Raw genomic sequence first — 15,964 nt, 5'->3', positions numbered from 1 at the left:
ATGTGCTGTGACTGATAGGCAAATCCTCTGGGTGCCATCACTGACTTGATTCTAGTGCCCTCTGTAAAGAAAGACCTTCCATGTGACTCAACAGACACAGACACTCAGAGGGACAGAGGTCAAACCGAAAACAGAGACAGGAACACGGATTGAAAAAAAACATCCAGTGTTAAATAAAAAATAAATTTGAACTCTCTATAAAGATTAGCTCAGCTTCCTAAAATAATAGACTGTTAAGATGTAAAACAATCAAGAGCCGACTCCTCATCAAAAGCAAAGCAACTAATGAGCCTAATGAGTTCCCTCTGTCTCCATCCTTTCACTAAAACCTAACCTTGCAGGTTCACACCATTAAAGAGTTCACGACGCAGGCGGCAGGAGGTTAGTGTGGTTTGAACAGCTGTCCGTGAAGCATCATGCTTCATGAAGCGTGCCGCCCTGCGTGGCTTCGATACGTCTGATAAAGTACCTGATCCCTGAGACGTCCAGACAATGACTCGGGGGACTCACTTCCTCTCTGTCCCTCGGATTCCTCGGCGTCTCTCCGCCTCCTCCTCTTTTCCTCCGCTCGCCGCGATGTCGTCCCGAACAAAGTTGAACTGGGAGGAAGTGATAAAACAGCACATCCTGTTACTTTTGTGTCAGATAACACTTTCCATGGGTTACAAGAATGCAAGCAGCTCCACAGAGGGTTCGTTCTGACATGAAATCGTGAGACGGATGTAGATAAACACCTTACACACCTTATTCCAGAAACTCGATCAGCTATGACTGAATTGCAGGATAATAAAACCATAATCATGATTTTTGTATTGTTTGTAGTACTTTTAAAGTCACCAACTGGCTGGTCCTGAGTCCTACGCATGGCTTTCTTCTATTAGTACTATTCTATTCCATCACCACTATAGATTACTGATGATCTTATTACTGTCTGTGGAACATCCTCCTGCATGCTGGACATTGCCCGGCATTCCCACCCCCAACATTCCTTCATCTATTAATGTCCTTTCCTGTCTCCGTGGCCATCACTGTTTTCACAGTCCTGTACCGGAAACCAAACAAATTAACACTACATTGTTCTGGCCAGTTATATTATAGCTGGAAACATCAGCCCAGCAATAGCTTCCTGAAAGCCTACATTAATAAGAGAGGGTCAGTGTGTGTGTGTGTGTGTGTGTGTGTGTGTGTGTTCTGTCTTTTTTACACTGTGTATTATTAGTTTTCTGAGAAATGAGGACTGTTTTCTTTGAGGAAGTTTATGATTGTGAGCACAGAAAGTACATGTGTTTGATTTGGATCATTTGTTGTGCTATCACTTTGTTTACTTCCCCCAGTATCAAGTATTTTAAAAAGCAAAAGCATATAATTGCAACATTGGCTGAGTAATAATTCTAGATTGAGATTCATGTTCACTGATTTAATGTAGGCTTTCACCTCAGATCAACAGATCAAACAGATCAAAGAATAAACAGGTGACATCCAACAACCGGTCTCTGCTTTTCCTCAGTAAGACAAAAAACAGACATTTGTCTGGAAGAACAGCAGACTCTCACGTAAGCAGGTAAATGGACATGTCCAGTGAAGTTAAAGCAAAATCAACAGAATAAAACTTTTTACAGCCGCTTGGCAAAGCTCCCATATGTCACTAGTGAGAGTGGCAGCCCTGAAAATAATCCCTTATTGATCCTGGATTATCACCATATCATTGAACTCAACCACACACACACACACACACACACACACACACACACACACACACACACACACACACACACACACACACACACATTCTGCCCTAAAGCATTGCTGTGGACCGAGGCCGTTTTTTACGACGGGCCTCGGTATTTGCACGGGCAGTAAAAGCACAGAACGGGGACAACAGCACAGGTCCGCCATAAAACAAGCAGCGGCCGATCAATAAGCGCCGAAAGCAGCTCATTTAGACCTGCTTGTGTCTACCGGCAGACGATAACGGCTGATATCCAACACACTTATTCACACATGCCGCTACAGATACGCTAGCCCCAACCCACTTAGTAAATACAGTTATATTCAGACATCATCTGACAGGTATGAGTGGCATGTGGCCCTTTCATCATGTCCAGTGGGAGTCCTCCACCCTGACTCACCCTTCGCCCCATCTACAGTTGTCTACTGCCTCTGAGTACCATCCTTAGCCATTAGCACGACGGTTGCCTCCCTGTAGATGAGGCCTATTTATTGCACCAGTGGAGGTAAAACGTGAAGGTAACCTGCCTCCATGCCCCTTTCTTTTGCTTCTAAAATGTCACTCGTGCCCTAATTGCGCCTTAATTCGGTCGGATGTTTGCTACATTTGGCCGCCGCTATTTATTACGGGCCCTGTGTGCTCAGCCGCGGGCAGCTTGTTTGAGCAGCTAATCGTTCAGACGGGGCCTCTGGAAATTGGATGGTGAGGCAGAAAGTCCCGCACTCTTTTAACTAGCATGTGAATACTTTTAAAACCTCCCTATCTTCCATTTGGATATGGCCTAATTGAAAAGCAAATAGAACACTTGAGTGCACCCGCGAATCGGTGAGTGATATCTCCTTAGCTGCAGGAGGAATGAATCTCTCCTGCCAGCGCCGCCTCTCCACCCCCCCCCTCCAGCTTCCCGTCGCTTCAAATGGCCTCCCTCACGCATTATCTATTGGATTATTGTTTTGGGGATTAATGTCTCAATGTGGATCCTTTTCACACACACAGTAAGTGGTTTCTGGGACAACTCCAGGCCTCGCTGTTGACTCGCCATATGGGGCGCCGAACAAAGGCCGCAATGACGAAAAGACGAAGTGAATGGGAAGCGGATGTTGAGACTGAACCGGAGTCATCACCAATTAGACCTTTACCTGGTGCATGATGGAGGCTGGTCCGTCTACAAACACGTTCATTCATCAACCTATTTAAATAGTAGCGGTTGATAAAGTCGGAGGAGTTCTCACAATCATTCATTCATCTCATTGTTTTGAAGTTTGTTGTTTTTAGGGTCACTTAGCCTCTTAGCGGCTATTAAACCTACCACGTTACTGGCTTTTCGATCTCTGCATTTCCCTGCTTTACGCATTCTTCATCCTTCCTCGTGGAGGCTCAGTGGGCTGAGATGAGGGATGACCACTTATTCCCGGTCAGCTTAGCGTGTGGCTGGCCTGAGTGGGCTGTGCATGCCTCCACTTCAGCCGCGGCGTCTGGCTGCTCCCTCGCTCCGGGCCACGGCGCTCACGTCTGGCAGTGTTTGCTAAGCTCGCGCCCTCGTTAAGAGTCGTCTCACAATGTGTCTGCGGACATGCATAGTTTTTGGAGTACATGCTGGTTTCACTTCTTTGTTTTGTGCGCCGGCGTCATCGGTGCCGCACTTGAGATTCTGCCCACTCAGCTTTTAAGGTTAGACTGTGGACTGCACTGATCCACCTCATCGCAGTGAGAGGTTAACCAGCTATAGCCACACATATATACAATACATGTTTTACATGTATCTATCTGTCTGTCTGCCTGTCTGTCTGTATATGTAACAGATAGTTTTTCTGTACTGTGTGATAAATTCTACATTCCTTAATTTTGTCGAATCACTGACATTAGTTTCCAATGTCTGTCTCAGTTTCATTGTGTGTGTGTGTGTGTGTGTGTGTGTGTGTGTGTGTGTGTGTGTGTGTGTGTGTGTGTGTGTGTGTGTGTGTGTGTTCGGGCGACACTAGTATCGATGTAAGCAATGTTTTCTCTCATTAATTTATCAGCTCAGCAGGAGGAGGGAGGCCTCAACAGGGAGATAATGGCTTCCATTTAGCCAAGGTCAACAGTCAACACATTCCTCAGTCGTTCAAATATAAGCACACATTAACTTGTGTTCGCTAGTGCCACACACACACACACACACACACACACACACACACACACACACACACACACACACACACACTACTAATAGATTGTAGCAACACTGTCTGTGAAGGTTTCATCTTGTTAAAGAGGTTATAATCTGATCCCTGATCAGAAGATGAGTTGAATATCTGAATAGTTTAGAGATAAAGTACTTTACCCCATCAGTGTCCAAATGACCCCTGATATCCAAAAAGGTGTTTTACCTGTTTGGTACCTTAAAGAGCACTGACTTTCATTTTTTTTCCAATTTTGTTTTTGTGTTTTGTTTCATGCCCATTTACTCATGTTAACAGATGCTTTTTTCTTGATTAATTAAGGATTAATTACAGGCGATAATGCTGCCTTCATTTGTATTTTATTATTTCTTTTTACAACTGAAGATGCCACTCTAATAACTAATACTTAAGTAATTACTCTATTAGGCATTAATTACTCAGCGCAAAGAGGTGTGTGTGTGTGTGTGTGTGTGTGTGTGTGTGTGTGTGTGTGTGTGTGTGTGTGTGTGTGTGTGTGTGTGTGTGTGTGTGTGACCAGATCAAACGGGCACTCTGGAATCAGACGGCTATCTGCTGAACATTCTACCCACCAACTGTGTGTACTATTCCTCCTGCTGTTGACTTTACCCCGCACAATTTGTGAACCATTACACAATACAGAGGCTGAGATCAATGTGCATACTGTTGGTTTTGGAATGGCCATGTATCTGTGAGGCCACTGAACCTCAGTAATGTAGCTCAAACAAGGTTAAAGGAACGATGGGCTTTAAATTTTTGCAGATCTAACACCACGCATGGTTAAATATGAGTTTTCTGTCATTTTCAGATTACGTCTCCAGTTGAAGAGACACTTTCCACTATAATCACGTCATATGAAAAAGCAGTGTGAGCGTGTTGTATACCTATCAATCAGCCCCCTGCTATCTGAGCGATGTCCCTGCTGTTCTGAGGGTTCACTCAATCATTAACCTAATCTACTTACTGAAAAACTCCCACTCACAATGTTTGCATGAGAGCTCAATGATAAGCTATTTGAAGTTGAATGTGGTGATGGGACGATCATTGACATGGACTGAAAGCTTCGCTAATCTATGGCTGCTTTTGGATCCTTCATGGAATCAGAGGCCAGTGATTGGGTTTGTGTCCAAAGACATCAGCCGTTTGTTCCCACAGCTGGTTTTGCACAAACCTATTTGAGTATAATCACGGTCAGTTTGTCCCAGAGACACTGTAAATGTTCATGGGGGGGGGCACACTGAATGGTTTTTGTTATCTGAGCTGATGCGAGTGTTGCCAATGAGGAGGTCAAGCATTAAAGTAGTTGTTATGTTATATATTATGAGTCCTGCTCCAAACTAATATTTGTTATTTAGTTTATAGGTTATAATGATGAGACATTCATCTGATAACACCAATGACAACCTGCTGGTGATGTTTAAGTTTCAGTTGTCTATCCAGAATTTAGGACAAGGTTATACTGTAAACATCAGTTTACAGAAGAATGACACTGCAGCCATTAACGAATGGCATCAGCTGACCTTTTAAAATGCAAGAAAAGGCTAAAAGGAAACGTTGCATATTAAGCAACATTCATTTTGATGCTGTAAATAACACCGGTGTACGAGTTTAGATTTAATTTTGTTCTTCATTTTGAAACTGAAGGCGAAAAAATATGAAATGTAAACGAAAAAGGAAACTTTTCAAAGTCTAAACCAACTTTTTTAATGTAGCTATTGCCGGTATGTTGCATTCAGCTAAATCTTTTGTAATCTTTTGTCCAATTTGGACTGTCGCAGATAAATATATGCCCAATTAAGTTTGCAATAATTACAAAGTACATCAGCGTAATTTAATTTATATAACTAAGTTTTAAACAAGCAATAATTGTGGCAGGTAAATTATTGTTTTTACTTGGCTGCAAAATACAATTCGTTATTATTCTAAAATCAAATCTAAAAGTTATGTAAGAATATGAAATTTGATGTGTTTTTCCTGCAATACAGAACAATAAAAATATTATCTTAGTTAGTATTCTAACAACGTTCATTTTAATTTAATGAGTTGAGGAAAATACTTAACTAAACAATGCTTGTTACATTTTCATTAGTTCTGACAATTAAACAAAACAGTTTAAGCTGAATTCGCTTCTTTATTTCGGTTTTCGTGTTGCATTCAACCCATTAAATGTTGGCATTTAAAACTATGAATATCATAGGCTTGTTTGTTTTTAGCTTGTTTTTTTATTGGTTTTATTTGTTTAGCTTTCCTTTTTGTAATTTAAATATTATCACTGGACACATTACATAAGTTAAATTATAAAAAGAAACTCATTGTGGTCTTAAGTCACTGAAATCTTAGTTTCCTCGATACCATCCAACAAATGTGATTTTGCGCTACTTTATTTATTAGAAGGTCATATTTAAGGCAGTGGCCTATGAGCGTGTATCACCTAAAATAACATACAGTAGAGATAAACTAATGGAAACAGGGCTCACTTACAAGAACAACACGGATATAATCAACACAGTAGAACAAAACTACAGTTATATACAAAACGACATTTAAAGTAGCGATGACAGCGCTGCGTTTAAGGCACTGCGGGATCATTCTGGGCTAAAACGACCAGGCTCAAGTGTCAGAAACAGTTTCTTGGTTCAGAACTGGCGCTTCAGTGTAAACTCGTCGTCGTCGTCCTCTATATCCAGCTCCCGGTCCGTATCATCCGACACGTCAGAGTCCAGCTCCGTGTGGGACGGTTGCGGGGACGCGGAGGGCGCACGGCGGCCCGGCGGCGTCAGCTCAGAGGCCGGGACCGTCTGTCGCAGCTCCGGGTTCGGGGTCCCGGCGGGCTCCGTCGCCTCGTCGCCCTTATTGTTACTCCTGCCCACTGCAGTGTCGTCCGCCGCCTCCCTCTTGCCTCCGTGAGGATTCTCCTGCGTGCGGACACGTACAACGGATGGTTTAATGAACGAAGAGGCCCGGAGGCGTCAAAGAGAAGCAGAAACGAAACAACAGAAACCTCTCACCTGTTTCAGTCTCCTCCACTTCGCTCGTCGATTTTGGAACCAGGTTTTCACCTGAAACACAAGATTAACAATTAAACGACATTTTTAATTCCTTGATCATGAAAATAACTTCTAAAATAAACTACTAACTGCTGATAAAGTACAAAGAGTGACGTCGTTGAAATGAGCGCATGAAAAATTTAACCTATGGGTAAAATGGATGCAAATGCTCCATGGAGCCTTCACAGTAAACTATACTACAATGGGCAGGCGAGTGTTAAGTGAATATTTGGTTATTTTAACGTTTAACGCACTGATAATGTCACGATATCAAACGTGAATATTACTACGACGACTGTCGCCACATTATAAAACTGTCGACACTCTATGAATATAATATAATATAATATAATATAATATAATATGATATAATATGATATAATATAATATAATATAATATAATATAATATAATATAATATAATATAATATAATATAATATAATATAATATAATATAATATAATATAATATAATATAATATAATATAATATAATATAATATTAACCTGTCTCTCGCTGAGCTGCAGCATCTTTGCCAGTCGTTTCCTCTCCGGAGGTGACAAGTATTTCTGCGTCTCGAACTTCTTCTCCAGCTCGATAGTCTGGTCGTTGGAGAACCGGACCTGACCGCCTTTCCTTTTATGCAAAGGCCGCTGGATGAAGGGAGTCCACAGCAGAGGCTTGCCTTGTTAACGGAAGAAGGGAGATGGTCAGTAGAGCGCTATAATAGTTATTATGGCAAAGGCAGCCTGACTACATTAGTCTCTGTCATATAAAATAACAAAAGACTTACACTTACACATACAATAAAAACAAGGTAAATGCATTTCCGTTACGTCCCCTCATCACCAGGTTCGTTTGCCTTATTTGACAGTTCCACCAGTGTTTTTCTCCTCTGGTTTCCTTTCCAGCTAATAGTCGGGGACAAACAATGGCTCGGGGGCTGCGGCCGCCGCACCGGGCCTGCTGCAGGCCGCTGCTCGTCTTTTAGGGAAGGTCGTGACTGAGTGAAAACTATGGCCAAATATCCGCTTCATGTGCTTCCTGCTTTGCGGTGTGATTAGAGGCGATGGCATCCACCGAAAGACACCCACGTCCTCTCCCTCTCACTGACACAATATAAATCTGTTGCGGTCGAAACTGCTGTCAAAGACCTTCTTGATGCTGCTCTTTTCCAAAGGAAGTTAGCTAATCCAGTCCCATGTGACGCGTTGCTCAAAACAAAGGAACTATGTAGTAAAATGAAGCTCGGTTTAATCAATAGCGAGTCTGAATGAAGCTACAAATAGGGAAAAAACATTTATGTGTCTGCTCTTTGCTGCTCTGGCAGTGAAGACATTTGGGGTTTTTAATTGAGACTAAACCACCCAATTAAAGTAAATGATCCCTGATGAATGGACGAGACTCTAAAATTGATCCTGGCTTTTTTGAATCGGTGTCATACGAGGATTTGAGGAAACTTCCTTTGAGAATAAACAATATTGAAATATTGTTAAACGTTACACACTTCTTTTAAATTTAAACTATGATGAATATGATATAAGTCTGTACACATATGTTGCACAGGTGTTGAAACTAAAATTGTTTTGTGGACGGGAAACTGGATTTTATATATATATATGTATGTATGGAACCGCGTGTCTGTGAATCAGACTATATTTCATTCTTTTTCGTTGGCTGGTGCTTCTATTTCACACAGATCCCTTGGGGCGAACATCCCTTCTCATTGTCTCGTTTTCTTGTAATCGTTCTCTTTAGGATCACATTAGATCTCATCTGCACCGCAGCCTCTTGTTTACTCTGTGTTTTTTTTTTTTTACTCGCCGCTTCAACCATAAAGAAAGTCAGCCACATCCTCACTGGCCAGGCAGAGGAAGTGCAACAATATGTGAAAAACGGATTCCGGGCTATCAGAGGCCGAGTGTTTCCTGAATATGTCTGTATTGAGGATGTCGATAAAATAATCAGCAGCGTGCAGCGGGCTCCCGAGGAAGCGGCTGGCCGGGGTGAGCCAGGAAAACATTTAACAGCTTCTGAAACCAGATTTACTCCTATCGACGGGCTCACGGCTTCCGCTCCGAACGGAAAAGGCCCGGCTCGTTCACTTCAGCACGGCCTCAGACAGCGCGCTTGTCACACTACTTAAAAGCGCCATCGTTCAAAGCCCTGCTCAACCGTGACGGAACAGCGCCTCGAGAATTCACCAACATCCGAAGAACACAAATTTAAAGCTGAACCCTCGGTTCGTCGAGAAAGCCACGTATGTGCTTATATCAGTTGAGTTTTCATAGTTGCGCCAAATAAATGTCGGATCTGTGCGTAATTACGCATAGCAGACTTATACTTCATCTCGCCAGAAGTGAGATCCAACGCGCAACATGCGTATGGAAGAGGTGGTACAGGGGATGGGGTGCGTTTGGGGCTCATAAGGGTACGTGGACGCACGTGCGCGCGCATGCAGCGTTGAAATAACAAGTGATTTACAATCCAGCTATGATTTGGTCACCGGCTGATTCGCCTCTCTGATGTTTCAGAACAATGGGAGTCAGGAAAACGAGTCAAGGCTGCCATGTACCCCCCCTCCTTCCCCCCGCCAGCACACTGAATGGATAAGCCTTCTGCTATTGTGGCCCCAAATATGTCCGTCACAATAACAATGTGACTCATGTGCGCACGGTCAGCCAGACATCACGCACAAATGTTCTCCGAGCGCCCGAGCCTGTGAACCGTGTTTATCATGCAGGATACACGTAGCTGTAGATGGCCTTCGATATGCATGCATGACCAAGCGTGATGTATTTATGCAAAAGGGGTTTCGTTGGCACTGAAACGAAGGTTGTGAGGCCAGAAGGGTTTTTTTCGTGTGCAGCGCACTCTCTAACTGTCGCATCACCCAAGAAGGATTGTGCGTAAAAATGACATAATCCGCGGCGTTACGTGCTCGCGGAACAAAGCTAAAACTTGAAAGGCATTGGTTTCAACATATCTGCAATACAATCTGCACTTTTGAGAAGTGAAAAGGTTTTTTTCTGGAGTCTGTGAGGCGAGCACGATGACAGACAGTCATAAGACAGTCTAGACTCAAAAATACAACAAGGGTTCATGAGGACATGCACGCGTATGTTGCAGCTTGATATATATATATATAACTTACATTCACTATAAATGGTACATGTGCCCACAGCAAGAATTTTAGTTGTTAAACTCACCGAGAGGGTCGTGCCTCAGCAGCGCCTGTGCGTACTCCCCCATGGAGCGGTGGTGCTGGTGATGGAACGGGTAGACGTGACCGGCGAAAGCCCCGCTGGAGGCGTAAGTCGCCGTCAGCGCGGCGGCGGCGTGGTGCGACAGCGCCGGGTGAATCGGCGTGGGTTCGTAAATCGGCGTCCGATAGGGCGAGATGAAGCTGCTGAACGAGGAGTTGGGCGAAGGGAGAGTCGGCGTGGGGATGACCGGGGTGGATGAGGATGATGATGATGATGATGCGGCGGACAAGGAGGAAGAGTGAGAGGAGGCGGTAGTGGCGGCGGTCCTCCCTAGAATGTCCTCGATGTAGAAGGGAGTGGGGTGCGCCGGCTGGACGGGAGTCGGTGCGTACAGCGGGACGCTCATGATGCCGCTTCGCCCGGTGCGCGCGCTCGAGCTGGATCAACGGAAAGCCGCGTCCCTCCCGCGCCTCCCTGCTGCCCTTCCTCTTTAGCGACGGTAGAATCACGAGAAGCTCTTCACATGCCACCGAGCATCTGCGGGAAGCTCGGCTCAGACGCGCAGCCGTGTTTGTGGTGCGGCGGAGCGGGGCCGTTACTCTGTTTGGGTGTCCATCGGTTTGCGGCGTGGCACTCGCTGGTGCCTGATCCAACTGTTGCTGTTATCTGGCTGCAGGCGGCGGAGGGAGGAGATAAGTGGACGGCAGACTTCCTGCAGGTGGCCGGCGGCCACGTCTGATTGGCTGGCGCTCCGATGGAGCCACGCAGCGATCAAACGACAGAGGAGCGGAGATAAGTGCTTTTCAGGAGAACGTCGCTCAAGAGACACGCGAACGGACGAAGAAAGGAGAAAGAAAACAATTTCCCTGGAACTCCCTTAACTTTGAATTTGCATTACATTGTATTTACTGTTGCCAAGTGCGGGTACAAATACATTACTGAATCAGTTCATTCATTTAAGTAAGTATTGCATTTTAATAATAAACTCTAATTACATGTTTAAATATAAAATCACAATCTGCCTTTTCGCCCCTGTCGAGAATTTAACTTATACTCCATCCACGCGCAAAAACACACATGAAGCTACAATTACTAATGTAACTAACTTAATACTTAACTAAAATATCTGCGACATTAAACACACATCACACTTGACATTATATTATTTCATCATGTATAGTTGTAGTCTGTTTCAGCTTCAGGCGTTAAATCTCTCGTGAGTTTTGTATTTATATTTTTATCGAGTTCCCTTTTGATCATTTTCGCAGTATTTTTGTTTACAGTGTGGTCATTTCTTAAGGTTTTGAAAGGGTTCGTGGCCATTTCACGTCTTTTTTCGTCGTGTCCAACAGTCTCCGTTCATTATCTGTCTATTTGGGGTGTTTTAACAACTTTCAACACGAAAGCCCAAGTTGAAACGTGAGAAATGAAGGCCGCCAATAGCTCTTATAGTTCTACCATTTACCAAGCGCAGGTCCAACAAACTCCTGAGTCACCAAAACAATCCCACATACAGTTTACGCACAGCCTCAGTCGGGCGTAAAGTGGGCGTTTGATGACAGCTTGGAGTGTTATCTATAACAGTGTAATATACAAGTTAACTGGAATCCATATCTCTAACGATGCAGCTGAATGGCGAGTGATTAACTCATGTTTGAACGTTTAGAGGTGCCCGTGCGCTCGACGTGATACACTTATGATAGTGACAATGAATGCAAATCGCTTTAATGGATCATCGAGTGTGTGTTTATCCCCTCACACGCGCTTCCTCAAAATGTTAAACAATAACTGATACTTCTCTGTTCCTGCGTTACAGCGCTCTGACCGTGGCGACTCCAGCTGCTCACAGATGTTTTCAGCCTCGTCTGGTTACGTTGTTATAGATACGGCCACAAGTGATGCTGGAAGCTTATTAACTACTATTTGCAAATAAGCCGCCGCGCAGGTCCAACTCGAGATTCCGAACTTCTGCGGCGTCTTTAAAGCGCGCACCGCATCTCGGCCGGTCAACTTTCTAACGCCTGCAATTTAGATAAAGCGGACTCGGAGGGCAAACAGGGATACGCGCAGCCTTGAAGACATGAAAGACATCCCCAAACGGCTAATATTTGGACTAAGACAATGATTGTGGCTCATTGATCGGGCCCGTTTCCCGTGGCGTCAGGCTGCTGTCCAACAAGACGATTGATAACTTGCGGGCATGGGGCGCAGCCGCAGCTTCGTGGCAGCTGGCGCCACGTCTCTCACCTTTAGCCACCCACGCCTTCAGAGGCCGCGTTGCCACTTCACATTCTGCCTATTGTACAAGTATTACCAATTCATCGTCTTCAAAGCCCTTAGAAGTGACATTATAATCTTAATGCTGTGATGTGAATATAGTATTATATATGGTCGAGTTTTTCCATTATTGGTCACCTTTACATTTATAGGCCTTTACACCTTCATTTGGAACAACATGTATTATAGAATTTACGGTCTTACTTTAAAAATATATGGTCAAAAAGAAACTCAAATTTATTATCGGTAATATCAATTATTACAATTGTTTTGTAATGAAAACGTAGGAGCTTTCATTGTCCAAAAAAAGACCCAGTGCAATGTAAAAAAATAGGAATTCAAACAATCATGTAAATGTTGCTTAATGTTGTTTATATGGTCTATAGTTATTTGTTGGTTAGTAAATGATTGGACTTCAATCAATGCGGATACTTGAAACCGCTGTAAGCACTATATCACACGACATAAAGCCGAGTGAGCTAGAGCGAACTTCTATTGTGTTAAATGGTTTAGAGGTAAAAAAAGAGACACATAATACAAATGTGATAAGCATTTCTTCACACCACTCCATACATACCACAACCCAGCTTCAGTGTAGTGGCTGAAAGAAGTAGGTTCTGGTCCCTCAATGCACAAAACTTGGCCTGCAAATGTAGCAGAGAAACAGAATCTTCTAAATCATGAAGCAACACACTGGAAGCAATTGATGGTGGGGGGAATGAATGCATTTTAAATAATCGCTCCAGCTGTTGCCTCATATACCCACCAAGCTTCTTGGCTATTGGTTTAAGCTCATTCTGGCCTTTTGCTGGTCTCCAGTCACCTCTGGTGTCGCTTCCATGATGCTGACTGTAACAGAGATTCTGTGGACAGGTTTTCTTTTACTCATGTGACCAGTTGTCATTAGGAGTAGCCAAAAACATTTTACTATGACAATATTCATTTATTGAACATTTTTGTATATACAGTATTAAACAGGGCAAGCACTTCAGGAATTAAGCCCCACATGTTACAGAAGATACACAGCTAGAATTTTTTTTTTCCAGAGGAGCTCAGTAGGAAAACAAACAAAAATTCCTTAATAGACACTGACTGGCTACTTTATTACATGCACAGTCTAGTTCAATCCAATTTTTAAGTGGCCACTGAGTGTATGTACACCTTTAGCTGAATCATTATTCAATAAATAAGGAAATGCCCAGTCCAGAGCATGCAGGCATTTAAATCTGCAAGTACATGTTACATGTTTATCAGATATATCTAGTATGTGCAAACAATGTAAAAAAACTTGATCCATGTTGGAATTTAAAGACTCAAAGGTCAAAATCTATGGTGTCAGTGAGCAAAACTTGTCACAGGATGAGGTCCTCAAAACTAAAAAGTCAAACAAAAGGGTCATGGTTGTCCATGACAGATAGTCCTGTTCAGAATGCGTTCCTCTCGTTAACCATCCGATTCTTAGCAGGGATGCAGTGACTGCAGGATATGTTCCAGTGTCCACTGTTCCTCATGCAATGTATGTTCCTCCAGGGTGAACTGACCCTGCTTGGTCCGAACCAGCTCCTTTATATGAGCACACGATGACAGAGCTGCAGCAAACAGGGAAGGATGATTACAATGCTCACATTTACCAAAAGCGTGTTTCCTTCAATATGCTCTTACCTTTTCCCAGGTCGTCCACCAGGCTTCTGACATAAAATCCACCACCGCACTCAATATCTGTAACAAGGAAATACACCTAATGTAAAAGCAGGAAAAATAAAACATGCGACACAAACTTCATTATGTAGCACGTGCTAACCCAGAGTGAAGAGAGGAGGCTTGAACTCCTGCAGGGTCAGGTTGTACACCGTGACAGATCTGGCAGGTTTGGCCTCGACCTTGTGGCCTTGTTTCAGCATCACAGACAGACGCTGCCCGTCCTTCTTTAGTGCAGAGTACCTACAATTAAGAAAAAAAAAAGAGGAGAATAAAAGTATAAAAAGATAAACTTTGTAAAGTTTGCGCTATTTTGGCGACCCCTAGAGGCTTAAAGAATCATTGCACTACTCTGAGAACTGCAGCAGACTCATCTTTGTGAAATTAAACTCCTTAATGCAGTTAGACTACCAACTATTTACGAAATAAATTGGTTTTACACTGATCAATATTCCCATTTATCCTAGGAATTAACATTTATGTCAAGACAATTCCATTACTTTTACAATTTGTTTTTACAGGATGGTCATTCTTTGTTTTCACATTTGAGACCTGCTACTCACAGTGGAGGCACTTGCATGATGTCACCCGTAAATGATTTCAGCTTCTCCTCCATGTCTAGCCTGGTTATGTGCTCTGTAGAGTAACAGCAAAAATCTCAATCTGCAGCTTCACTAATATGACAATGAGTTGACTTGCACCTGCAGTATTACCAAAGTCTGTCTCCAGGGTCACACTGCCAGTGGCATCAAAAGTGTCAGTAGCTTTTCCCAGCTCCCCCACAGCAACATATTTCTGAAAAATAACATCACACTCAAACTGATAAAGAAATTTAACAGGAAACATTGAAATATTTAGGTTGTTAAAGAACTGTGTTTATGTTGATGCGTCAGCCCAACAGTGTTCAATAAAAAAAGATAATATTTGTGTGTTACCAACTTGTGCAGCTCTTTAATAAAGGTTTAATTCAACTCACCTTTGAGCCAGATAACATGGTGCTAAGCATTTTAGTGCCATTCCCAACACCAACAACTGAAAGAGACAGGAACGTTTAAGTCAAATGTAACTTAGAAAGTCAACGTGTTTTAGCTATATATTAAACACTATGCAATTTTGAATCTGGTATAAAGTTTAATTAATTCACAACACTATTTGTCCCCAAAACACACAGAGTGTGATGCCCAGGCGAGGAAGCTATTTAATGTTGGTGTAATAATAAATATAATATAATAAGAACCCTCAGGAACTCTCCCTCAAAGGCAGCCCCATCATAATCTAGCTAGGTACAAATGACAACAAACGCACGTGGGCCATAAAGCAGGGTACAACCCGGGTCTTACCCAGCACCCCGCTGGCAGCGCTGTCCAGGGTCCCTCCGTGCCCCATCTTCAGGACCTGCTTCTTTCTCTTTCGTGGGTTTGGGTTCTTTTCCCCAGCTTCTAGAAGACAAACGACACCACAACATTTTAGCGTGAGCTTCAAGAATTGATGACAGCCGTATTTCCTGTTGCTGTCCCTGCGCCTTACCCTTAAGTAAAGTTTCTTTAAGTTTGTTCAACACGTCTGCAGATGTCGGCCCTTGTTTTTTATAAATCGCAAACATCCCATTTAAAGACTGTAATTTCGACAGGGAACTCGCGCTGCTACTTATATTCCCAGCCATGCTTGTTTTATTCTTCTACGGTCGCTACTCTTCTTCTGCTTCTCTAATTTTACTCTGCACTATTACCGCCACCTACTGGTTATAGTTAACAACTTTGTGGTGGATTCCAGCTAGCAAAAATAACATTACATTATTAGATATAGGCATACATAAATCTTGCTGATTT

At 43.1% G+C, this 15,964-nt stretch overlaps 2 protein-coding genes across 2 annotated transcripts; both read right to left on the bottom strand.

The window, feature by feature from the left end:
• Positions 1 to 5,922: 5,922 nt before the first annotated feature.
• Positions 5,923 to 10,986, bottom strand: hhex (hematopoietically expressed homeobox). The gene is made up of 4 exons (XM_029134617.3): positions 10,164 to 10,986; positions 7,461 to 7,639; positions 6,918 to 6,968; positions 5,923 to 6,824 (listed from the first exon to the last, which is right to left on the bottom strand). Exons 1-4 carry the CDS (start codon positions 10,564 to 10,566, stop codon positions 6,546 to 6,548), a joined length of 912 nt encoding a protein of 303 aa, XP_028990450.1. The 5' UTR covers positions 10,567 to 10,986; the 3' UTR covers positions 5,923 to 6,545.
• A 2,373-nt stretch (positions 10,987 to 13,359) lies between these two features.
• trub1 (TruB pseudouridine (psi) synthase family member 1) lies at positions 13,360 to 15,901 on the bottom strand. Its single transcript, XM_029134620.3, has 8 exons — positions 15,663 to 15,901; positions 15,476 to 15,574; positions 15,112 to 15,167; positions 14,849 to 14,930; positions 14,699 to 14,771; positions 14,239 to 14,378; positions 14,100 to 14,156; positions 13,360 to 14,026 (listed from the first exon to the last, which is right to left on the bottom strand). Exons 1-8 carry the CDS (start codon positions 15,796 to 15,798, stop codon positions 13,896 to 13,898), a joined length of 774 nt encoding a protein of 257 aa, XP_028990453.1. The 5' UTR covers positions 15,799 to 15,901; the 3' UTR covers positions 13,360 to 13,895.
• Between the last annotated feature and the right edge of the window lie 63 nt (positions 15,902 to 15,964).

This window comes from Betta splendens, chromosome 19, assembly GCF_900634795.4.
Source record: "Betta splendens chromosome 19, fBetSpl5.4, whole genome shotgun sequence".
NCBI classification, from domain to species: Eukaryota; Metazoa; Chordata; class Actinopteri; order Anabantiformes; family Osphronemidae; genus Betta; species Betta splendens.
This window is presented reverse-complemented; position numbering and strand designations above follow the sequence as displayed.

Bases quoted from the DNA above. Each gene is read 5' to 3' on its own strand.
- hhex (XM_029134617.3), bottom strand. From the start codon at position 10,566: ATGAGCGTCCCGCTGTACGCACCGACTCCCGTCCAGCCGGCGCACCCC. The intron at 7,640-10,163 runs GTGAGTTTAACA...TCCGTTAACAAG, and splicing joins GCTGAGGCACGACCCTCTCG to GCAAGCCTCTGCTGTGGACT. The intron at 6,825-6,917 runs GTGAGAGGTTTC...GTCCGCACGCAG, and splicing joins AGTGGAGGAGACTGAAACAG to GAGAATCCTCACGGAGGCAA.
- trub1 (XM_029134620.3), bottom strand. From the start codon at position 15,798: ATGGCTGGGAATATAAGTAGCAGCGCGAGTTCCCTGTCGAAATTACAG. The intron at 15,168-15,475 runs GTAAGACCCGGG...TGTCTCTTTCAG, and splicing joins CGCTGCCAGCGGGGTGCTGG to TTGTTGGTGTTGGGAATGGC. The intron at 14,379-14,698 runs GTGAGTAGCAGG...TCTTAATTGTAG, and splicing joins ATCATGCAAGTGCCTCCACT to GTACTCTGCACTAAAGAAGG.